The sequence below is a fragment of the Phalaenopsis equestris genome, unplaced genomic scaffold (assembly GCF_001263595.1).
Source record: "Phalaenopsis equestris unplaced genomic scaffold, ASM126359v1 Scaffold000255, whole genome shotgun sequence".
Lineage (NCBI taxonomy): Eukaryota > Viridiplantae > Streptophyta > Magnoliopsida > Asparagales > Orchidaceae > Phalaenopsis > Phalaenopsis equestris.
The window spans coordinates 225,724-249,960 of NW_018164697.1; the positions used below are offsets into that span (position 1 = coordinate 225,724).

At 34.3% G+C, this 24,237-nt stretch overlaps 1 protein-coding gene across 2 annotated transcripts in view; it reads right to left on the reverse strand.

The window, feature by feature from the left end:
- The window catches only part of LOC110024364 (probable LRR receptor-like serine/threonine-protein kinase At1g07650), a 36,912-nt gene extending 14,041 nt beyond the window's left edge, over nucleotides 1-22,871 (reverse strand). For both annotated transcript variants that reach the window (XM_020724284.1, XM_020724285.1), the window contains exons 1-20: nucleotides 22,823-22,871; nucleotides 22,617-22,737; nucleotides 22,356-22,524; nucleotides 22,179-22,250; nucleotides 21,720-21,788; nucleotides 21,532-21,603; nucleotides 21,370-21,441; nucleotides 21,179-21,250; nucleotides 21,034-21,105; nucleotides 19,647-19,718; nucleotides 19,490-19,561; nucleotides 19,335-19,406; nucleotides 12,353-12,424; nucleotides 11,779-11,847; nucleotides 11,125-11,193; nucleotides 11,005-11,043; nucleotides 10,849-10,901; nucleotides 8,926-9,299; nucleotides 8,654-8,849; nucleotides 938-1,084 (exon numbers count right to left, since the gene is read on the reverse strand). In XM_020724284.1, coding sequence (XP_020579943.1) covers nucleotides 938-1,084; nucleotides 8,654-8,849; nucleotides 8,926-9,299; nucleotides 10,849-10,901; nucleotides 11,005-11,043; nucleotides 11,125-11,193; nucleotides 11,779-11,847; nucleotides 12,353-12,424; nucleotides 19,335-19,406; nucleotides 19,490-19,561; nucleotides 19,647-19,718; nucleotides 21,034-21,105; nucleotides 21,179-21,250; nucleotides 21,370-21,441; nucleotides 21,532-21,603; nucleotides 21,720-21,788; nucleotides 22,179-22,250; nucleotides 22,356-22,524; nucleotides 22,617-22,707 — 1,924 coding nt within the window. In that variant the 5' untranslated portion in view covers nucleotides 22,708-22,737; nucleotides 22,823-22,871. The remainder of the gene's footprint in view (nucleotides 1-937; nucleotides 1,085-8,653; nucleotides 8,850-8,925; nucleotides 9,300-10,848; nucleotides 10,902-11,004; nucleotides 11,044-11,124; nucleotides 11,194-11,778; nucleotides 11,848-12,352; nucleotides 12,425-19,334; nucleotides 19,407-19,489; nucleotides 19,562-19,646; nucleotides 19,719-21,033; nucleotides 21,106-21,178; nucleotides 21,251-21,369; nucleotides 21,442-21,531; nucleotides 21,604-21,719; nucleotides 21,789-22,178; nucleotides 22,251-22,355; nucleotides 22,525-22,616; nucleotides 22,738-22,822) is intronic.
- Nucleotides 22,872-24,237: the final 1,366 nt, after the last annotated feature.

A 24,237-nucleotide genomic window follows, 5' to 3' on the forward strand; every position in this document is an offset into this window, starting at 1 on the left:
AACAATCTCTTCCTTTCTCTTTTTTGTGCCGACACCCATTAGGAAAGAAATAAAAACAGAACAAAAGGAAAAAAGGAAAGCAAATAGGAAAGCAAATAACAACAAATAAAAGAAAATCTACAATTAATAATGGCTAGGAATAGTCATTATTTTAATATTCTTATGCATTCTAATGTGTGAGAGATGATAGTACGCTAGATTTTGATTAATGAGAAACCATTCGTACTTGTGGTGAAATTTGAATTTAATCTAACTATACAGTCCATGCTGCCATATTATTTGAAATATTCAAGAGCTATAGCGCCTAATGATGTAATGTTAATAGATGAAATGGAGAAATAAAAATAAAGAATACACTAAAAAGTATAATAGAATCAAATTTACCATGGATTTATAAAAATCAAAGAATAAAAAAAATTTCAGACATGTTAGTTACTAATATTCTATGTGTATATGAATTGGATGTGCAAAAATGTGTAATTAGTTTTTATATTAAAAAAAAGCCCATAGTGACTGGGGACTCGAGGATAAAGTTTTATTATATTAGTGAACAATGCTTCAAATAAGCAAACCTAGATTGAACACAAGTCTGGGACTAAAATGACCCGTTTCCCCACAAATAGTTAGGGGATCATTTTGGTTCTTTTCTCTTTTTTATAATATAATATTGAGTAATTATTGGGCAGAAAAACTTTGCACTTTCCTTTATCAGTGCACAGATATGTGTAAGATAAGTCAATTTTTTCAAATAACCAATAATGTAGAACTAATGCTTTGTTATATTCAAACCAAAAGTATAGAGAATAAATATGTGACAACTTCCAGCTTTAACCCAAAACACAATAATTATTTCATCATTAACGTATTCATTATACAGTAGTAAAAAAGGCATCCAAATTAATGTAGACAAAACCCATTCTAGAGAAACACTGTGTACCTTTATTCATAGAATTTGGCTCAACGCATCTCTTTCTCAACCAAATGGCAAGTGCAAATAAGATGAGGCAAAATACAAAGGTTGATACTCCAATGACAATTTTAATAGCCTTCCTTAAACCAGTAGGGTCTTGTGGAGGAACAAAATCTGAATTATTTCATTAAAAAGAGAAAAGAAACAGACGTTACAAAACTGTTTATATAAAAAGATTACAACGAAAGCTAAAGAATGATAATGCAGCCAGAAAATCAAATCTAAGTTTAAATGAAGTTTATCCGCATTCAGATAAAAACTGTACTCTGCAGACTACAGTGCATTTCGTCTCATTGGTAACTATTCAGAAAGTTTGATTACAAAAGAAATCATAAAGATTTCACTTAAAATAGGTAAGGACAAGAGTTTAAAGTCTACAAAACTACAAGTTGATAAACAAATTTGCTTGTTGCATAGTTAAATTTTGTTTCTAAATAATTTGTTATAATTTCCATATAAGTTTTCATCTTGAAGTTTGGATTTTTTTTATGGTTATCAGTAATTGCTTAGATTTAGTTGAACGTGCCTAAGCTTGAGTTTGCCAGAATGCAAAATCTTTTGTTTTAATAGAACGTACCATACCTTCTACTAAAACATATGCTATGTTCTAACGCAATGTACAATGAAAATTCACAACTTATATGTAGAAATATGAATAACATTTGTTTCCTCATGTGAAATCCAATTTAAAGCATGCTGGATCTAATAATGAATAACATTAAAACTACATACCTTATACTAAATCATATGAAAGTTCCTGCAACTAATATGGAAACTTGCGAAGCTTTTTCCTCAGGTTCAATTTAATCAAACACGAGTTGGATCTAATACTGGCAAATATATTGAAACTCAAAATCTCATAAAACTCATTTGCAATTTGACTCTCTGCAATTTCAAACTCAAATCCACACAACATTGTTTCAAATTTGCTCGAATTAGCTTGAATATAGTACAAATAAACTCAAAATGCAACTTAAGAAGAGTATAAGTTATATTATATGTAATGTACTAATAACTTTCTATATATACACATACAAAATTAATTTAAATTTTATTTTGAACTGAACTCAGAATCAAATCGCTTTGATTCAAGTAAGGTTCCACTCAAATTGTTTTTTATCTCAAGGAAAATTGGAGTAAAGCTGGATCAAACATTTAGATTTTGAGTTGAGCCAAACTTGCTTGAACCTAACTTTATCAACTAATTGCAAGGCATGGTCAAGCTAAAACTGTACCTTATCCCAATGTTGTGCCCATTTAGATTTTAGTAGTATCTCGGGATACTTTAGTACATAAAAAGTTTCTTTAAAGTTTTTATATGAACCCAATGTCAAACAACTACTTTCAAGCTTAAATCTGATTTTCTCGTGGATATAATCCAATTGTTGGATTAATTTAGATTCAGTTCAGTGATGTAAATATGTCTCAAAATTAAGTATCACTTAAAAATTGAAAATCTTTGGCTTGGATTGAACTTGAACATTAAGTCATGACTATATTCAATCAAACAAATTCATGCTCAAATAAACATTTTTATGTATGCTTGCATGTATAAGTACAATTAATTAATTAATTTGTAACAAACACTAATAATAAAAGTTTTATGTAAATATTCATATATAAAATTAATTCAATTGTAGTAATTATATGCTGCATTTTATTATACTTCTCAAAATTGAAATTTTAAGATAAGTTTAAAAATTAGGAAACTTGTTGAAATTATTGAATGAAATTAAAAAAAAATAATATAATTATTATGATAATTTTTTATAATTTCAAAATAAAATTGAAACTAAACTTTGAATTAAAAAATTGAGTATTTATTAAATTAAAGCTTGCAAGTGTTTATAAAAATTTGCATATCCGAGTGAAAGAAAAACATGAGTAAATAATAAAAAATATACTAATAAAATAAATATGGATTAAATAAAAAACTATAACATGAAAGTAACAATAAAAATAAATTAATATGATTTATTACAAAAATTATAATATTAATAGGCTAATTAAATTAATATGTTAAAGAAGGATTACAATCATTAATTATTTAATTAAATAAAATAAAATAATAATTAAATGATGCAATTAAAATCTATTAATATGAAAATTTTCTATATTATTATTGGCATCAAACTAAAAGAAATTAAAAAAAACAAAAGCAAGTTATCTATTATTGAGATGGATACTCTTATTTCTAAATAATTTTAATAATTTTTGTTTCATCTAAAACAAGTGCATTATCAGATATTAATATATGTTTAAATAAATATTTACAGTAGTTTAAATTATGATTTATATGTATTATTTAAACTATTTGTCATATTAAAATAAACATTCCAAGTTCATTACTATGTTTAAGATATTTACTCCATGCACAACTTATGATATCAAAAGGTATTAAATGATGTGAAATAAAATTAACTGTATCAAAATGTTTGCTTGTGTATGTTGATTGATGGAGTCCACCTCTTACAATATTAACTAGAGACACTAAATTGCTCCTGTACATAAAATGATAATAATAATGATGCGAGGCTTGGCTTGGATGAACCGCCCCAACCGGTTCAACAGGGGGTCTCAGTCCAACAAGGGACTGGACCGGCCGGTTATTTCTGCCCCCAACGCCCTATATTTTAGGGTTCAATATTTTTTTTGGGACAGGTGATGCTCCGACTATATCCTGCTCCGAGGTTGTGATGGCCTCTACTTAACCCCACGCCTATTCCTTTCTCCTGCTCATTGCTTTCATTTTTACGCCCAACTTTCCCTATTTATGCAACCGCCAACCCACCTCCACCTTCATTTGATGTCGCCCGCTACCTGCAACTCCTCCTGCTGACATCGAACCTCTCCTATACCCCCCTTAGCTATCATCAGCCTTTTTTCCTGCAACTCCACTTGTTGTCGTCAACCTCCAGCATCCAGCCCTGCTACTGCCCCAACCTTCCTACACCTCCACCTGAATACATCAACCTTCCTCTTCACCGCAACCAGTTGTTATCACCCCTTCGAACCACCTTACCTCTTGCCGCAAACCCCAATACCATCACCCTCCCACTGTCCAACCGACTTCACCATCTCCATCTTGACCCGAGGGATTCGTTTGTGCTTGTTTTTTTTATTTCTTGTTTTAAAGAAGCTTGTTGTGTTTCCTTTTGAAATTTCAACAATAATACTTGTCTTTTGTTGTTCTTCGGGTCAACTTTGGTATCAAATAAGAAACGAAATTATTATTAAAGTACACTAAACTATTTCAAAATCTTTTACATAATCATCTTTGAATAAAGGAATGATCAAATGACCTTATATTATTTTTTTGAATCTAACAAGTATACATTTTATTTTCTTAATTTTTTTTATGTTACTATAATTTAGAAGCATGAATTATTCATTGATTTGTTAATAACTCACAACAATTTAAAACAAAATTTTCAGAATAAAGGCTTATGCTAAAATTAGTGAATAAAGAGAACATACTTATCCAAGATGCAACCAAACAAGAGAATAATGTTTACGTTAAAATTTGATTTACTTCTACTTAGTTTTAGTTTTGTACTTTAGCATCTCTTTCAATTTATTGAATAGTTATTTAGAAATTATTATTAACTTTTTCAGACAATTGCCTTTTCCTATCTTGATAAATCTAACTCTTAGATCAAATCATGATACTAAAAAGTTAAAATTTAAGGACTTCTTACAAATTGTGATTTAAATTTAGAAAATGACCATAAAACGAAGAATCAATTTTTATGTAAGATAAAATTTAAATATAATACTTGCAATATGATCCACATCAAAACCTAACTTAGAGTTTGCTACAAAATCTATTCATGCACTTAAACTTGAAATTTAGCAAGATTCAAAACTTAAATCTGAATCTGAATTTGAATATGATAATGCAACCTAAAATTATATTATGAATTAAATCTAATCATCATAACTTCTAAAAGGAATAAATTATTTCCTAATATAACTTCTAACACTAACTATAAAATTGAATATAAACATATCATGCCTACTAAAGTTGTTAAACCAATTAAATATATTTTGACTATTACGTGTACTAATGCTTAAATAAAAAAATTTTGTTAATGTTATTGAAAAAAATCTAGCACTCGTAAGGTTAAGGTGTTTCACTACACAATAAAGGGTTTTAGTGACTTCAAATTAACTCTAAAATGTATCTTAACCACATATAAACTGACAATGATTAGCTTACGACTGTCATCTTTGACATTTATTCGAGGTGAATCCTGAAATCAAGCAAACTATTATTAGTAGTATTATAAGAATGTTATCTTTAAAAGAGCATTGAAAATGATGAACTCCAACCCAAAAATTATCCATAGCCAATAAAGTTGTTAGAGCAAAAAATACACAATACATTTACACATGAAACTCATAACTTTTTTGGACTAAATATGACTTCATACGTGTGTCTAATATTAAGTATGGGGTTTAAACTTTTAATAATTAAAAATATTTGCTCGCTTCAATAACATCAATGTACTAAATGAAGGCTACCAAAATATTTTATAATATAGGCTACAAAATTCTTCAATGACAGCTGATTATTAATGTTGAAGAGTGAACCTTTCACTATATAAACTCATGCAATTCTCACTTATAAAACATCTCATAATTATAATCAAACAAAATGAAAAAAATTAAAAGAGAAGAAAAGAGATAAAAATTTCGTGATAGATAAAAGAAGAGAAGGACAAACATCATCAATATTTTTTCTTCACATTCAACCCTCATTTTCATAATATGTGGTCATAATACTTCTCAGTGGTTAACAAATATAAAATAATATCATCATCTTTATCCATATGAAGTGAAATCTCTTTTTAAGCATCTTTTTTTAAGTTTAGTTCAATATTCGATCTCTATGTGACCGTAAATGCAGGTGAATCTCTCCGAACCATATAAATTTATGACTTATATTTCAGATTTTTGGTTTGATAATTCTCTCATCCACATCCAGTTTATTGATTGAATTTTTATCACTATCTTAATAACTACTATCAAAGCTTTAGGATCTGTTTAGGACAAGTTTTTCCTAGTTTGCATTTCAGACTGTCACCACAATTCCATTTGAGAAATTGTTTTCTATAATTTTTATGGTGAGAAGTTGTTTTTTTTTTTCAAACTAACATGTTAAAGTGTGGTGGTTGTAAGAAAGTTTCTGTCTGATTTTTTAGAAAAAATTATATATTTATAATTCCCAACGCAGCTTTCTAAAAAGTTATTTTCTCCACCACAGCTTTACAGTTATATTTTTTTAAAAATTGTGGCCGCCATACACTTGGTCTAAGAAACATTCAGTGTAAACATAGAGGATGGGAAGATCACAATCCATAAATTTGATAGTAAATTTTGGTTCTAGAAAATGCTGGTAGAAGATTATCCGTATAAAGTAAAACTCCACCAACCACTAAAGGGAGTACAGCCTCAGTTAGTTGATCCAAAAAGAGTGAAAGTTAAAATAGAGCTCTAAGGGTAATTTGTCTATCACTTGATGAAAAGTTCTCTAAAGCCCATAAGATACATATGATACATAAATTTTAAATTTTATTAATGAGTTCAACATAATCAAAAGGACCAGTTGAACCCTGTGAATATCAAGTTTAACGATGATATTCATGCCTTCAGCTTGCTCTTATCATTATCTAAGATCTAAGATACATCATATTAGCCATCGTTAGTTCATATAAATCATCTGCAATGAAGCTCTCTAACATTAGGGATCTTATCTAGTTCGTCACCTTCTATTTTAAATATTAATAACATTATTAAATCTCATAATGTTGATAACAACAAATGGAAAAGAAGGTTAAAATCTCATATCAAGAACTTTCAATCGAATCACAAGAAAGACAAGTCTCAACATCGCTAAAGTGGATGATTACCTCATGGAAAATAAAGCCATATGATAAAAAAATGCAAAAAAAAAAAAAAAAAAAAAACACACACACACACACACAAAGAAAGACAAGAACAAGGGCAAGGGTCAAGCGGAATGTCATTGTGAACGACATTTGGGAAGTACTAATACTTCAACACAGTTAGTCCAATTGAGACATGGATATTAGAGAAATGTATTTTCATTCTTCTTCTAATAATAATCTAATGACATTATTTTTCAAGTAATTATGAAAAATATTCCTTGTTAACGACAAGTCCTTAAATATTATGATTATTGGAGATGTGATAATCAAGACAACAAGTTGTAGCACTTGCATGTTGTATCCCTATCTTAAGGAGAAACTTGATCTCCACCGGGTGGCTACCTGAGGCAAGAAGTCATGGCACTTCAAATAATATACTTGAAAACTTACAAAAGAAGTCTTAGTGAGTGCTCAAGGCAATGGGAAAAACAAACTTCACACCACCACTAACACTGAAATTATAGGGTTTGTTCCTAATGTAAAGACATTCAAATTTACGGCATCGAGACTAGGTCTTATATGTGAAAATAGCCCAAAGACTCTCCCCTCTAGATATAAAATTTCAAGTTTAAAATCTATTAAATCCATCTGTTGTGCAGATTGTGCTCTAGGAAAATAAAAGATCGTTAGTTTTCCAAGAATCAGATAGCGAAAGTGCTACAATAAAATCATACAACTAAAGGTTTGTCAAGTGGGACCTCGATAAAAAATGAGATGAATTTATTTAAAAGAATAGCACCTAAACACTAACTAAACTACCTAAATAACAAGAAAAAGTTGCAAAAAAATGGATATACGCAGTGAAAAAAAAGCATACAAAAATTAAAAGGTGTATAGAAATATGAAAAAAATATATATAGACTTTACAATGGTGTTCTCTTGCATAGTTAAACTAGCCGCTATATGTCTAGTGTAGAGTATCATAACAATAAAAAATCTATACTTCGAACAAATGGACGTCAAGACATCTTTTCTTAATGACGTTTTGGAGAATGACATCTACATAATACAACTAGAATGTTTTATCAAACCTAGAAAAAAAAGCCTTATCTATAAATTAAATAAAAACTTTTATACCTATAGCATCTATCTTAACACACACACACACACACATAGCATCTAATGTGTTTTATGGCATATGATAGTTACATTTGCTTGATTAAACCAAGTGACATGACCCAAATGTTGCCCACTTCAGAATATATGTCAAGATTTGTTCAAGTTCTACGATCAAAAATATTTTACCTATTGAGCATCTAGCTTTCAAAACGTGATGGAGGCTTAGCTCTTGGGTTCAATTGGCAACATCGTAAGGTGAACCCCAAAGATGTAAATAGTTTGACATTGATAGAAAGCATTCATAATAATGTTCAAAGAGCTCTAGCTTTACTATAGCTGGTGCCTATGTGCTGATAGCAAAATCATGAATAAAATTAACAGCTAATGTAAGTGATATCTAGTCTTGCTGGCGTGGGGTGTGGCTTAATTGATCTTTTTGGAAAAAATATAGTTAGTTTCCGCATGCTTTTGCTTGCTTGACTTCTACTTCCATATGCATCATTAAGAAAATCATATGGTTTGATTCAATTTAGATTATTTTCTTCATTTTTTTGCATGTTACTGAGTTACTTGGGCTGTTGGGCTTACTTTGGAATTAAGAATTTCTTTTTAAGAACATGTTTTTATGAGTAAATAAAAAAAAAATTCAGGCTAAAAGTATTTTCATGCATACTAGGTGTCACTGAAATAGCTGATATGAGCGGCCCGTAAACGCCTCTTTTTGGGATGCCTTGTGTGCCCCTTCCGGCCCAATAAAATTGGATCTTCAAAGTGTGATCTATGACAGAGGCATTGAAGGACATTTTAATTGCCTTCTCAGACCCACCGGCGGCCTTTTGAATATCGAATTCTTCCAACACCATTTTGTCCTGTAATGAAAATGAGAAAAAATAAATGAAGGGTTCTCATAAACTTATGAAGATTTTAAAACTTGATTTCACCTGCCTGTATAAAGACATTAAATAAACGCTTCCCGAGGGTATTAAAAGTGTTATCTTCTCGGAAAATTGTTTCTGCAAAATGAAGTTCTACGGTGTACTGGCCAGTGAACATGCAAAGTCCATAGTAAGTTAAAGAAAGAGGGGATAGTCGTGCTTCTGTGTAAAGCTCTGCATTTTGCATGGTTAGTACTGATGTGTTTCTGGTAATGTAGTTGTCAGCAACCTCATCATCATCCATGAAGTTGCCGGTACTGCTCAATGCCCAGTTTTTACCAAAATATAACATTGAAGCACCTCCTTCCTCATTATCAGCTTGATATGTTATCCCATTGATAACTTTTTCACTTCCTCCACAATTTATGTGCAATGAGGATTTATCTGTATAGAAATGACTGGCACTATAAAGGAAAGATAAAGCAATTTAACATGCAAAGTGGTACAAGCTTGTTTTAACCAATGAATGAAGAATTCTACCAGAAAGGAAGTACAATCTTACTTGCATGAAATTAAAATTTCCTTTCTGTAGACAATAAAAGATCATTATTACTCTTAGGACTGTAAATGAGCAGAGCCTGCACGAGCCCAATGTTTGTTCATATTCAGTTCATTTGATTTTTCTTAAGCTCAAAATAGGTTCATGTTTGAAATAGCGCGTGAATAATTTGTTCGTATTTGACTTAATTTGAATTCATTTGTTAATTTTAACTTGTGTTCAGCTTGAAATCATAATTTATTAAAATTTAATTAATCAAAATAACTTTATTGAATTTTGAAAATTATTATTTTTTATTTAAAAATACATCCAAAGGAGGAAAAATACAATAAATCCCCTAATTTTACAGCCGCATGAAACAAAGTTCTCAAACTCATGCGCTTCGTTTACACATTTAAACAATATTTGTAAAGCGCTTCTTACCGATGTGATACTAAATGCAGAAAACATAATGGGTGGACCAGGCGGGATTTTTATTGAAGATTTTATACATACCACCCAATTCTTATGTATTTACATATCTAACACCCAAAGATGAGACGAGACAGGTGGGTGCAGGAATTTTTCCAAGGGGCATACACATACATACCACAATTCTTATGTATTTATATATCCAACACCTAAATGCAGAAAACAAGAGCAGGGCAGGAGAGGCGGGAAATTTTCCAAGGGACATTTACATGCATAACCCCTAATTATTATGCATTTACATATCAATACCTAAATGCAGCAAACGTAGGCAGGAAGGCGGGCCAGAATTTTCCAATAGGCCTTTACATGCATACCACCCAATTCTTATGTATTTACGTATCTAACACCTAAATATGCAGAAAACACACTGGGCGGGGCAGGTGGAGCGGGATTTTTATTGAAAAATTTCTAGGGGCGTTTTGCATAAATACCACCCAATTCTTATATATTATGTATTTACATATCTAACACCTAAATATGCAGAAAACACACTGGGCGGGGCAGGTGGAGCGGGATTTTTATTGAAAAAATTCTAGGGGTGTTTTGCATAAATACCACCCAATTCTTATATATTTATATATCTAAGACCTAAATTTTGTTTTTTTTTTACATTTATACAAACCAAATCTTTGGTATAATATCAAAGATACCATTATTTTAACTTTTACAAATCAAACAAAAGTTTATTTGTGTTCAACTCGTTTATAAATCGAGCTCAAAAAATTTGTTTATGTTTGGCTTATTTAATTGCCGAATGAATCGAACACAAGTTGTTCACAAACGACGAGCTCTTTTAAACACTTACTCTTAATATAATTCATATTTATTCATAAAAAACATTAACGAAACTAGTAAGATGACATCTACACAAAGAACAAACTCTGTTGAAACCAATATTATATATATATATATGACAATTTCTGAGCAGCTATTAACTTAAAAGGAATGATTCGAGTTACTCACATGTTTGAGCATCGCAAGGAAAGTTACTCCTCAGGCATGGATTAATGCTAGTCCTAAACCAAAAAAATATATGAAAATAACATAAAAAGTATCTTTACAAGGTGAGTTCTATTAGCAGAAAATGTGTTTTTTTCCATATTATTGGATGACACATACTTGTTGTCCAATTCTGCACCACAGCTCTCCACCATGTTACTGAAAAGAAAAAAAGGGTAACATTTGAAGGAAAAGGATGCATATCCTAACTACAATTTGTGCCAAATAAAAGATTCTCACATGCTCCCTCCATTTGAACACTCAGTTGGTCCAGATTTGCCAACTGAGAAGTTATTGCGAGAGATGTCCCTGAAGTATAAAGCCGAAGTCAGCAGACCGCAAAGCTCAATTCTAATAAAACGCATTATTTATTGTCTAGAAACTTTTATTGTATTTGAAACATAAAACAAAACCACTAATTTGGGGCATTTACATACGTACCACTCAATTCCTGTGTATTTACATATCCAACACTTACTCTTTACTTTTTATAGTAATACCACCCAAATCTTTCATATCACATCAAAAATACCATCATTTTAACTTTTAAAAAGTGAAATATATATTTTTATGCATAGGTAAGGTGGTAGGTATGTAAAATTGAATTTTAGGTGTCAGATATGTGAATTCATAAGAATTGACAATACCAAACGTATGTTAAAAACAATCTACTTTATATGGAATGGGAAGCTCACTCTTCTACCAAACGTATGTTAAAAACAATCTACTTTGATCTCTAACCAAATCTATACAATATATGCTAAATACTGCAATACAACAACAAAATTATGCCAATACCACAATGAAGCACTAAAAAGTAAGTTTCCTTCAACTTGTAAATTTGATGCTTTCCGAGTTGAAAAATTTTAACACCGTAACGAATGAAATACGTACAAGTTCTTGCCTCTCCTGCTCAAGATCCAGTCAGGTATCGTCCCTGTGAGAGTGTTTCCAGTCAAATACCTAAAAAAAAGGTTTTTAAAGGGTATTTAAAATCTTAGTGCAACTTGTGAAGTTGAATCTTTGACTGATAAAGAAAAAATAGATGGGAGTAGAATGACTAGAACAAAGAACGAATACATGATGATATGTACATTTCATGGAATTGGACGTGTAATTATGGTTAACAATCAACATTAATGGAAGGTAAAGTTACGTAGATGCTGGGGTACAAGTTTCTCGGATCAACAACATAAAAAATAAGGATCACAATGAGAACATGGCAGTAAATAACACTGGATGGCTAAAATAATGAAATGCCTTTAACTCCCCGCCGTTTCCATGTTAGATTTGGAGTTGAGGCAGGTCATGAGAGTGGTCATCTTTACAAAAAAATTTAAGATATTACAATCATGGTGTGCGAAAATTTGGAGCAATACGAGTCTTGCTATTCTTGCCAGGTACTAAGACTTGCTTGAAAATGTCCCAGTAAGATCAGATCATTGTCACCAGAAAGCTCTAAACTTACATAAAATCAATTTTTTTCAGATTGACAAATGTGCTTGGAATTTCTCCAGTCAATTTGTTAAAGCTGAGGTCCCTGCAAGAAGAATGAACGCCAACTTTAGGAACTTTAATGGACATGGCAGTGAAGAAAAAAACTAGAGGACACCAAAAATGAACAAGAGCTTCCAAAAATGTATCTGCGTCAAATTGTTGCTTAGTTAAATTATAATTGCAATAATGTCCAAGTTACGAGAACCAAACTTATAAATCATAAAAATCTGTCGAGTTCAAGCCTTTTAATGACCTCTGGTGGAAAACTAGCTTTTACTGATATGCATGCTGCATAAGTATGCATAAGCATATCAATTGGCCTTCATATGATGTATGATGTCCTTATATGGACGGTGTGCAGCCTGTGTTGCCTACCATTTAGATAATAATTGCTATGATAGTAGAAGCTAAAGAACCTTCCCGTAGAGTTTTTGCGTTGGAGCAACAGGAAGAGGAAAACCAGAAAACTAGAGAAAGGAAAATGGAGAAGCAAGAAGGTAAAGTAGAACTTGCAAATATTTCCTCCTTAGTGTTAACTTTTAGGTACGGATATTTATAATGCTAGACGAAGTGTCAAGAAGATATATAAAATAATACAAAAGGTAATGATGTGTTTGTAAGAGGAAGGTGATTGAGATATGCTGCTGTTTTTTTGCAAGGTGAGTGAAATATGTTGTTGTCCTTTTCCTAGGTGAGTAGAGAGCCATCCTTTATGATCCCCCCTCAAGTTGATGCTCGGATCTGTCAAAGTGTCAGCTTGTCTCAAAGTAGATTGAGGCGAGGTGTTGGAAGCGATTTGGTGAAGATGTCAGCGACTTGATTTGAGGTTGAAAGATATTGGATGTCAATCTCCTTGGACATGAGTTTCTCGCGAACAAATTTGTAATCGATTTCGATATGCTTGGTGCCAGCATGAAACACCAGATTGTGTGCTATGGCTTGAGCGGATGTATTGTCACAGTGTATGATTGTGGGAGGTGGTGTGGTGATTTGAAAGTCTTAGAGAAGTCGACGAAGCTAGATGACATCTGTGGTGGTTGTTGAGAGAGCACGATATTCAGCTTTAGCAGAGGAGCGTCCAACATTTGGTTGTTTCTTAACTTCCCATGAGATGAGGTTGTTGCATATGAATAAGCAGTAACCTGTAGTGGAGAGTCGTTCAAGTGAGTCATCCGCCCAAATGGCATCGAAATATGTGTGAATGGTGAGGGAACCAGGTGTTATTGGCAGGCCAAAGTCGAGGGTGCCTTTGATGTAGCGAAGGAGTTTCTTAAGTTGGTGGAAGTGGAGGCCTAGAGGCTGTTGGAGGAGTTGAGATAAGATGTTAATAGAATAAGCAATGTCGGGCAGTGTGATTTTTAGATATTAGAGAGATCCAATGAGTTGTCGGTAAAGGAATGGGTTGGGTTAGGGTTGATTGAGTTCGGTGGGACGGCGTTTGGAGGAGGATATGGGGTTTGGTGTAGATTTGCAATCAGCTAGGCCTGTTTTGGTGAGAATCTCCAACGCATAGAGTTTTTAATGAAGGAACATCAAATTTGTGAAACATGAAATTAACCCAAGTATATCATGTAGCGTCATCCACAAAGATAACATAGAAATAGAAGCCTTAATTAGAAATAGTTGGCGATGGTCCCCATACATCGGTATGAATAAGTTCTAGTGATTTGTAGGTATGCTTTTTTGGAGGGGGAGAAAGGTAGTCTATGTTGCTTAGTTGTAGTGCATGAGTTGCAAAAAGAAGTAAATTTTGAAATACATACATGTGGTTGCGGTTTGGAAGTGGTAGAAAGGAATTCTTTGTGGGGATAACCGAGTCGATGATGCCAAAGGTCGGCGGAGGTGGATCTTGAGAGCATGGCTTGCTTTGGGATAGGAATAGGGTAGAGTCTGTCATGGCACGAGCCTTGAAGGATTGTTTGTCGTGAGGTTTGATTTTGAATTTCGTAGTCGGAGGCATCAAAGAGAATTAAAAACTTGTTATCAGTGGCGATTTGGGATATGCATACAAGGTTATGTGTAATTTGAGGAGTCAGATTGGCTTGTGTGGAATCCAAGTTGGAGGAGATAACCGGTGAATGTATTAAACCACTGACATGGAGCTTGTTTGAGGCCGTAGATGGCTTTCCGAAGAAGACATACACGTTTCGGGTGGTGGGCGTCAAGTTACCTGGAGGTTGCTTCATGTAGATGGTCTCATGCAGGTCGCTATGAAGGAAAGCATTTGAGACGTCTAGTTGCATGACCTGCCACTAATGATGGACTACAATTGTTAGAAAGTCCTTGATGGTGGGACGTTTCGCAACTAGACTATAGGTTTCCGTGAAGTGAAGGCCATATTGTTGTTGGTAGCCGCTTGCGACGAATAGGGCTTTATATCGAGCAATGTTGCCATCATTGTTGCACTTGATCTTATATGTCCATTCGCACCTGAGAGTGGGTTCATCAACTAGTGGAGGAACAAGTGTCCATGTGACTTGTTTTTGTAGTGTTGTGATCTCTTCTTGCATATACCTAATGGGGGTGTTGCTTTGCTTCCTGAAATGTTAGTTATTCTAAATCATTTGTAACAAGATGTTGGAGATTGAAGATGGATTTGGGTTTGAGAGAACCAGTTTTGTAACTGGTAAGCATTCGGTGAAGTGGCGAATGGGATGATTGATCGGTGGTGGAGAGTTTGGGGGAGAGGATGTCGTGTTGGTAGGGATAGAAGTGTTCATTAAAGTTGACATGCCAAGAAATGTGAATTTTGTTGTTGGTGAGGTTGAGGCATTTATAGCCTTTGATGTTGTCTGGTAGCCAAGGAAGATGTGTTGTGTCGAGCGTTGTTCTAATTTGTTGCAGGTGTGTGGAGGAAACCAAGGGAAGCAAGTGCAGCCATAGGCTCGAAGATGATTGTAGGAGGGTGATCTAATGTGGAGAAGTTGATATGGGGCGTCAAGGTGAATATTGGCGGAGGGCATGCGGTTGATTAGGTACACTGCCGTGAGGATCATGTCGAGCCAATATTTAGGTGGTAGGTTGGATGTGACCATAAGTGCTCTGGCAGTTCTAGGATGTGGCAGTGCTTCCGTTCGACCAAGTCATTTTGCTCTTGTGTGTAGGGTGAGGAGAATTGATGGACAATGACGTAAGTTAGTAGGTAATTGTCAAATTGATGGTTCTGGTATTCACCGCCACCGTCAAACCGTATATATTTTATTTTTTCATTGAATTATTTCTCAGCTTTTTGTTTAAAATTTATGAAATGAGTGAGAACATCAGATACCATGTAAAGTGAGGAGGAAGAAAGCTAGAGAGCCTTCCAGTAGAGCTTTCACGGTGGAGCTGTAGGAAATAAAAACCAAAAAACTAGAGAAAGGGAAATGGTGAAACCGGAAGGTAAAGTGGAACTTGCAAATATTTCCTCCTTAACTTTGAGGTACAGATATTTATAATGCTAAAAGAAGTGTCTAGAAGATATATAAAATAATAAAAAAAGTAATGATGTGTTTGTAACGGGAAGGTGGTTGAGATATGTTGTTGTCCTTTTCCTAGGTGAGTGAAAATATGATGTTGTCCTTTGGCCAAGTGAGTGGAAAGCCATCCTTTATGAAAAAGCAAACTTACTGTTTGAAAATCAGAATAATGTGGGTTAAAGTAAAATTATTTTATTGACATGAGAGGGGGTATAAATAACGTTTATATGAATCCTAGAATTTGAAAGATAATAAAAAGAAAATAATATGAAAGGAAAAATATATCACCTAATAACTTCAATTAATCAATTCATATTAATTACTTGAAAATAAAAGAAAATAATATAAAATAATAAAGCCTAAAATAAGAAAGAAAATAACTCATAATTCAAATAAATAATAAAAAATAGGAAAGGAAATAATTTATTCTTCATACTTTCTCCCAGACATAAATTATTTCCTAATATAACTTCTAAAACTTCCCCTTAAGTTTATACATGGTTGAAGACAATGTTCAACTTGGATTTGGAAATAATATGATAGGAAAATCCTACAAAGTAGAACTTGAAGTCTTCATCCAATACATTGATAGTCATTAAATGCAGTTCCTGAAGCGTTTGTAGGTAGGCGGAAGACTCCTACAAGTAATGTTACAAGTAAATTTGCAGGGTAGTAGAAAACTGTAGTTGTCTTTGACTGCAGTTCCTGCAGTGTCTGTAGTAGGCGGAAAGCTCCTGCAGATGATGTTGCAGGGAAGTAGACAACCTGCAGAAAGAGTTACTTCTAGTTTATTGCGGTTAGCTTTGACTATAGTTTCTGCAGTGTCTGTAGATAGACGGAAAGCTTCTACACGTAATGTTGCAAGGGAGTTTACAGAGAAGCGGACAACTAGCAGGAAAAACTGCAGGGTATGGCCTGCAAAAAAAGAAAAAACTCTAGAGGTAGGCCTTGCTGCAGGAAAATCTCCAGAGAAAGACCAAATATAAAAAAAAACTCTGGAAGAAGGTCTGTTGCAGGAAAAGCTCTATAGAAGAGTTTGTTGCAAAAAAATGTTGGAGGAGGGTCTGATGCAGGAAAAAGTTCTAAAGGGTCTATTGTAGGAAAAGCTCCGGAGCAAGATCTGATGCAGGAAAAATTTCGTCTGATGTGATGCAGGAAAAATTTCGGAAGGTCTGATGCAGGAAAAATTTCGGAAGGTTTGATGCAGGATAAAATTTCGGAGGAGGGATTGCTGCAGGAAAATCTCTGGAGGGTCTACTGCATAAAAGATTTTCGGAGGATGGTCTAATGCAAGAAAAATTCAAGAAGAGGGTCTGATGCAGGGCAAAAGTCCAAAGGAGGGTCTACTGCAGAAAAAGTTTCGGAGTGTTGACAGAGAAGATTTTCAGGTGGCAAAAAGGTTTGTAAGTCTACAGAGATGAAGGCAATTTAACTGCCAACATCTCTCACGTGAATGTCGATACTAAAAAGAGTGAAAGAGTGGGAATGGAATTCAGTAGAACGAGTACATGCATCAGGGAGGAGCAAATTTTCCATCAGTAAATAACATCCAATAAAACACTTTCAATGCGTGAAATACAACTCCAAAAAATCAATGCTTACTACGAGGCCCGGCAGATGAACGTAAACCAAGGAAGCGAGAAACTTGCAGCCTAAAATGAGTCAACGCAACCGCAGCTTGGCTAGGTGTAGTAAAAACAAATCTCCTCCAGGATGTTTAGAATCCTTGGTCACAAGTTTCACCTTTTGGAAACCAAAACCAATTTGGTTGACACTTACACACATTCCAGAAAGAACATAGGCCACGGTCTCCCTTGTTGCTATTAGAATGCCACCTAACTTCAGTGCTCCATTCAACAAAGCCTGATCTTCTCTGACGCTATTATTGACTTCGATAATCTTGGATCAGCCATCAGTTCCCTGTTAGATGTTATCCAGTATCTTTCATAAATAGTTCAGATGTCACAGCAAGAGTGATCCCCAACTCCACACACATTCAGTACAACAGATCCACGTCGGTGGTAGTGTGGATGTCATAGAGGGGTAGCTGACTACGTACTAAAAAGATGAAAAGAGATATCACCTGTAGATGACCTTCTCCCTGAATGGTATCCTTCTATCTGCACTCTCCACCTCCAGCAAGTTCGTCAGGAACGGCCTCAACGGAAGCAGCAACATAAATACTCCCTCCATTTATTTCCACATATCAATCAAAGTATAGAATCCTTAAAAATTCAGAAAAAGGAAGGAAGTGAAGAAAAATCGTAGTGTAACAACGAAGAAAATTGGAAAAAAGTGACGACGAAATGGGCGAGCACTAGCTCACTCTTCTCATAAGCTTCAAAGCATCGTCACGGAAACAGCATGGATGCGAACTGGTCAAACAAAAAAGACGATGAGCTAATATCTCGGCGGAATGAAGATAGGACAACAAGCAGGATCCGAGAGAGAAAGTGTCCCTCCCTTCCTGCATGGAGAATGACAGGAAGGGAGTTTGGCGGCTCTGGAAGACAAGCCGCTAGGGTAGGGAATTTGGCTCTGATATTATGTTTGAAATTTAGAAAAATGTGAAATAAAGTGGATTTATTTTCATTGATATGAGGGGTATAAACAACCCTTACATGAATCCTAGAATAGAAAAGATAATAAAAAGAAAATAAAATTGAAGGAAAGATAAACCGCCTAATATCTTCAATTAATCAATTCATATTAATTATTTGAAGATAAAAAAGAAATAACATAATATAGGAAAACTTAAAATTAAAAAGGAAATAACTTCTAATCCAAGCAAATAAATATAAAATTGGAAAGGAAATAACTCATACTCTAAGGAAATAATTACTCCTCGTAGCTTCTCCCAGGAATAAATTATTTCCAAACAAACTTTTAATACTTACAAATCTAAGCCTTCCGAATAAATTCAAGCCTTCTAATGACCTCTAGTAAAAGAGTAACTTTCACTCAAGGGCAAGTTGAACATGAGTAAACTTAAACATATAAATGCACCTTCATATAATAAATTTAATTCTCCGTGAGTTAAGATGACCTTGTAAAGAAGTTGGGAAGCCTGCGATTGAACTATCATTTCTTAATATAAGGGAGGTTTAGGTGAATTTAAACAATCATCTTTATATGAATATACAAACATGATAACGTTCCACACTGACAATTGATAATTTGCATGATAATCCAACAAAATAACTTAACAAGGCTGCACAGTTCACACTCCTGTCTTTACATGCATGAGTGAATTGAGTCGATCTCACCAAACAATAATCAATTAAATTTTCCACAAAATAAAGAGAATCAAAACAGTGGTTATATTCATCACACATTCAAGACCTTAAGCAACATAATGGCATCTAAACAACGTGTTTGTTATTTGCTTAAGAAAATAAGAGAAGGAAATGAAAGAGAATAAAGAAGTATGATAATAACTAAAAAATGATATGGAATAACACTATCTCATAAAAAGCTGGAGAAAAGATAACTTACAAGGCTTTCAATTTGTTCATGTTTCCTAAATAAGAATGAATGGAACCTTGTATGGAACAATTCCTCAATATCCTGCACAACAATGCAGAGCATCCTCAAACCCTATAAATCAATTTACAAAACGGTTCAATGTTTTATGAAATAATTGAACATACAACGTTTTGAGGGACTTCATTCTACTCAATTGAGGAAAGGTTGACCAATTTCCACGAAGATCTGTAATTCTCCTGTTTTCAATAGAAATTAAGGATACATGTCTTCATTCTACAAATGTATTAACCATAACAGAAACGTTTGTACTCATTCACATACATATCAACTAGGTTTATCAAGTTTGCAATGCCAAAAGGAATGGGCCCTTCCAGAAAGGAACCTTGAATCTGCCTGCAATGAAGAATGAATATATATATGACTTTAAGTTTCTTCAGCTCATACGTAAATGAAATTTTCAATATGTGCAATAAACTACTTCAAAGTTTCAAAATCAAGTCTAAGACATGATGTAAGATTGTGTTTTTAAAATTTAATTTTCTAAAGTATTAAGCTATTGCATAATTAGCAGAATTAAAAGGGATGAAAGTGCACAACAGAAATAAAAATAATAAAAAATTTATCTAATCAAATGGAGAAACAAACGGATGTACCTCAGTGTGTGAATACTGTCAGTACAACTACAAAGTAAGACCTTCAATAGTGCAATAAACACAATGCACGCACCCCGCATATGTAAGACCTTGAACCCTTGACATTTTGGTTGAATGACAAACTCTTAACCACAAATACTAAAAACATGGTTATCTAAGAGTTATGTATTCTGAAATTCTTAGATAAGCAATGAGAACACATTGTGTGCTCACTGCTCACCAAAGAAAATTTGAAGCACATTGTACGTGGTTGTGTACTCTAGTACTTTGTAAATAACTATTGGGATACGTTGTCCTCAACTAATAATTTCTCAATCAAGTTAGGGAAAAATACACCCGCTGGAGCATCTATGTGGCAAAAGATCCATACAAGGCAGAGTCTCAAGTAGAAATTCATTCAACAATGCAAAATATCAGCCATATAAGGGCACAACGGCTGACTGTTGAACCCATTCATGGCATCATTTTGAGATACCGGAATGATTATTGCACCGAGGGCAAATTTAGGGGAACAAGGACACTTAGAATACAGTTGAGGAGAGTAGAACTTGATTTTCTAATCTCACACTACCGCCATCAGCAATACTAATAAGTGAATTCTAATGGTATCGCATGTATCTAAAATCTGGTAATGAAGGTATTGGTGTCCAATAACCAAGAGCCAATTGGAGTAAATAAGTTGTGAGCTGGAAGCAAAGTAGTTATTGGAAACCTTTCATGATGGTCGGCAATATGCTTCATATCTTGTCGGGCTTGTCGAGAACTTGGACAAGTTTTTCAAACTTTATTTATGTATCCATTTTGTGCTATGAATTTTTCTACAGGATTTCAACTATAAATAGCAATGTGAAATTTCTATTTTTTTCTTTTTTTCTAGCAAAACGCATTTGAGCAGCATAGCTTTGCGTGCGTAATGGATGGGTAAGTTCTAACAATGTTGTTTTATTGTCATATCTGACGAGTTTAATTATACCAATGCCGATTGGCAAGACATCAGGTAAGCAAGTGCAAGAAAAACCATTTCATAAACGCGTATGAGGAATGAATAAACTCACAGTTTCTCCAGCTGAGTAAATTTGTCTATGAAATCAGGTATCTTTCCTGAGAAATTATTATTAGAAATCCTCCTGGCACAATTAATGTCAAATTTAATAGCGAACACCAAAAATACAAAATAAATGACAGCAATATTATGCATACAGGTCAATCAACTTCGTCAAATTGGCGAGAGTTGCTGGCAATTCTCCGGTGAAGTCGTTGGAGGATATTACACTGAATAAAAAATCGAGAAGTCACATTCATTTCTCAACTAAAAAAAAAATTAACAAAATCGGAGAAGCAAAAGCATTTGACGCATTAAAGACGGGCGATGTGAAAGGTGGAAAGCTTACAGTTTCTCCATGTTAGTGAGGATCCCAATTTCTTGAGGAATCGTTCCTGAGAAACGGTTTTCTTCTATGCTCCTGCATTACATTATCGTCATCTTTCGGATATCAGCATTTTACTAATAAAACGATTAAAATGAAAGAAAATTTTCCCCTTTTTTTTCCTACAGGTTTTTCAAGCTCGTTATCTGGGTCAGTACTCGTGGGAACGGCCCCGATAATCGATTCCCCGTTAATTCCCTGCAAAATTTTATCAATTTCGATCGTTAAAAACAGAGAAATATCACAAAACTGGTGTTTCCGCATTCTAAAATCGCATAAGAAAGTAAATAAAAAAAAACATAAATTTCACTCACAAGTCGAACAAGCGCATTTTGCTCCATGCCTTAGGGACGCTACCATTGAAGAGGTTTTTGCTCAAGTCACTACAAATAAAAAGCAGAGGCACTCACTTATTCGATGCGCTCGCGGTTATCTTATCTTTCATTTCAAAAATAATTCGGCATTTACGTAACCATGTTACCCAAATCTTTTTTCACCAAAACTTTATTCTTTACAATTATGTGATCTAAATCTTTTATAACACACCTAAAATATTATTATTTTAACTTTTAAAACGTGAAAAACACATTTTGCTTATTTTTTATATTTTTTTCGTTGAAAAAGGTGACAAATAAAAATTAAGTGGTATGTAAGTATTTTAACTTTTAAAACGTGAAAAACACATTTTGCATATTTTTTATATTTTTTTCGTTGAATAAGGTGACAAATAAAAATTAAGTGGTATGTATGTAAGACTTCGAATAATCACTTACAGCAGCTGAAGGTAGCGAAGCTCGCTGAACTCCATGGGCAGCTCGCCGGAAACATTCTGCGCCTTGATCGACCTGCACACGAATGATCCGTTCCACATCAATCGAACCCCAAAACGACTATTATCTCTTTGGGGAAAAGACACTATTAACTGTTTGCGGTATCCCAAAGAATCTCACAATCGTATAATGTGACAGGTGGAGTTGCCGTCGAAGTGGCAATCACATTCGATTCCGTTCGCGTTTTGTCCTTCCTCCATGTACCAATTCCCTTTCCCGCTGCACGGATCAACGCTGAAATCCCAATCATTCTTTCCGATCTTCCCCACGATCTTCTTAAGAACCCGTACTGCCCAAAAAGCAGAACCACCATTTCCTCAACAAAACCCTAAAGATCCATAAAGATCAAGAAGCGAAAAAAACAAAGCCTTAACTAGCTACCTTCGCTGTTGGAAAGGACAGGGCCTCCGTATGCATGGATAGAGAAGACGAAGCATAAGAGAATGAAGTACAAAGGTTTGAGAACTCCCATTACCGTCTTCGGTACAGCATGAAATCTAGTCTGCAAACATGATGAATCGGATTTGATGAGAAAGAAGAATAGGGAACTTCTTTGGGATGAAGCCGGAAAAACTTTTTCTACTAACTTCGGTCAGCTCACGCTTTGAGCTCCGAGCTGAGGGATTCGGAGAACTTTCCGAAAGAAGGAATGAAACTTGAAGAAGCTAGTCGTGGGAAGAAAGGTATATATACAGCCGACGGCATGCGAGAAATTGAGCTGACGGGATAAAACTTAAAATATCGTGAGATGGTGGCGGCGGCATAGAGTAAAGCTAAACGGCTTGCACAAAGGGAAAAAATATTAAAGCCACGAAAAAAAAATGACGGAGTAATATGGAGAATATTTTCCTCCTTGTTATTCATGTGTTATTGTATATTATTCATGTGTTATTATGTCCTAGGAATATTTTTGGTGTTATAATAATATAATAACACATGAATAACACATGAATAACACACAATAACACATGAATAACACGGGGAAAAATATTCCCCGTGTTACTGTGCCGTTTTTTTCTCTGTTGGGAATATTCCCCGTGTTATTCAAGTGTTATTGTGTGTTATTCATGTGTTATTGTATCTTAAGAATATTTTTGGTATTATAATAACACAATAACACATCAATAACACATCAATAACACATCAATAACACGCAATAACACATGAATAACACATCAATAATACGGCAGAGAATATTCCCCGTGTTACTGTGCCGTTTTTTTTTCTCTATCACGCTGGGTCTCGTGGCGTGATTTCATTATCTAAACACGTTACTTCTACGTGTGTAGTACTGATGTAATATTTTTTCCTCAAATGAGGGAAAATTTTGCGTAAGTAAGACATTTACGTCAGAAAGATTATTAAGAGAGTATTGAAGCTTTATATCTAAATTATACTCCTTATAACTTTTTTATAACCTATCTATAACCTACAAATATATAAAACACAGAACTTAATGAAATACGCGAACTTAAAGTGAGCCAAAAGGGCTCCTAATCGCATCAGCACATCACGATCCCGGCTCGACCCAATATTATAATTCCAGCGCGCCAACAGACTCAGCGTACAAATATCCCATTCACAATATCCAAACATAAAAAATTCGACGGCGGAGGAGATCGAATGGGGATGGAGCCAAAGAGATTGGGCCTGCCAACGACGAGATCCGGATCTCGCCGGCGGAAGATTCAGAAGACTTTCAATAACGTCAAGATCACCATCCTCTGTGGTCTCGTCACTATCCTTGTCCTACGCGGTACAATCGGCGTGGGTAACTTCGCCGGCGTTGGCGAAGGTGAGTCTGCCGAGAAGGTAGCCGAGGACATTGAGCGCATCCTCCGCGAGATTCGCTCTGATTCTGATCCCGATGAAGATGACATCCCTCAGTTCTCCGACTCTGTTGCCTCCACAGGCAACATTACAACTGCTGACAACGTGACGCTGTCCGGAGCGAACGCAGCAGCTTATGCGATAGGAAAGAGGTACACGCTCGGCCCTAAGA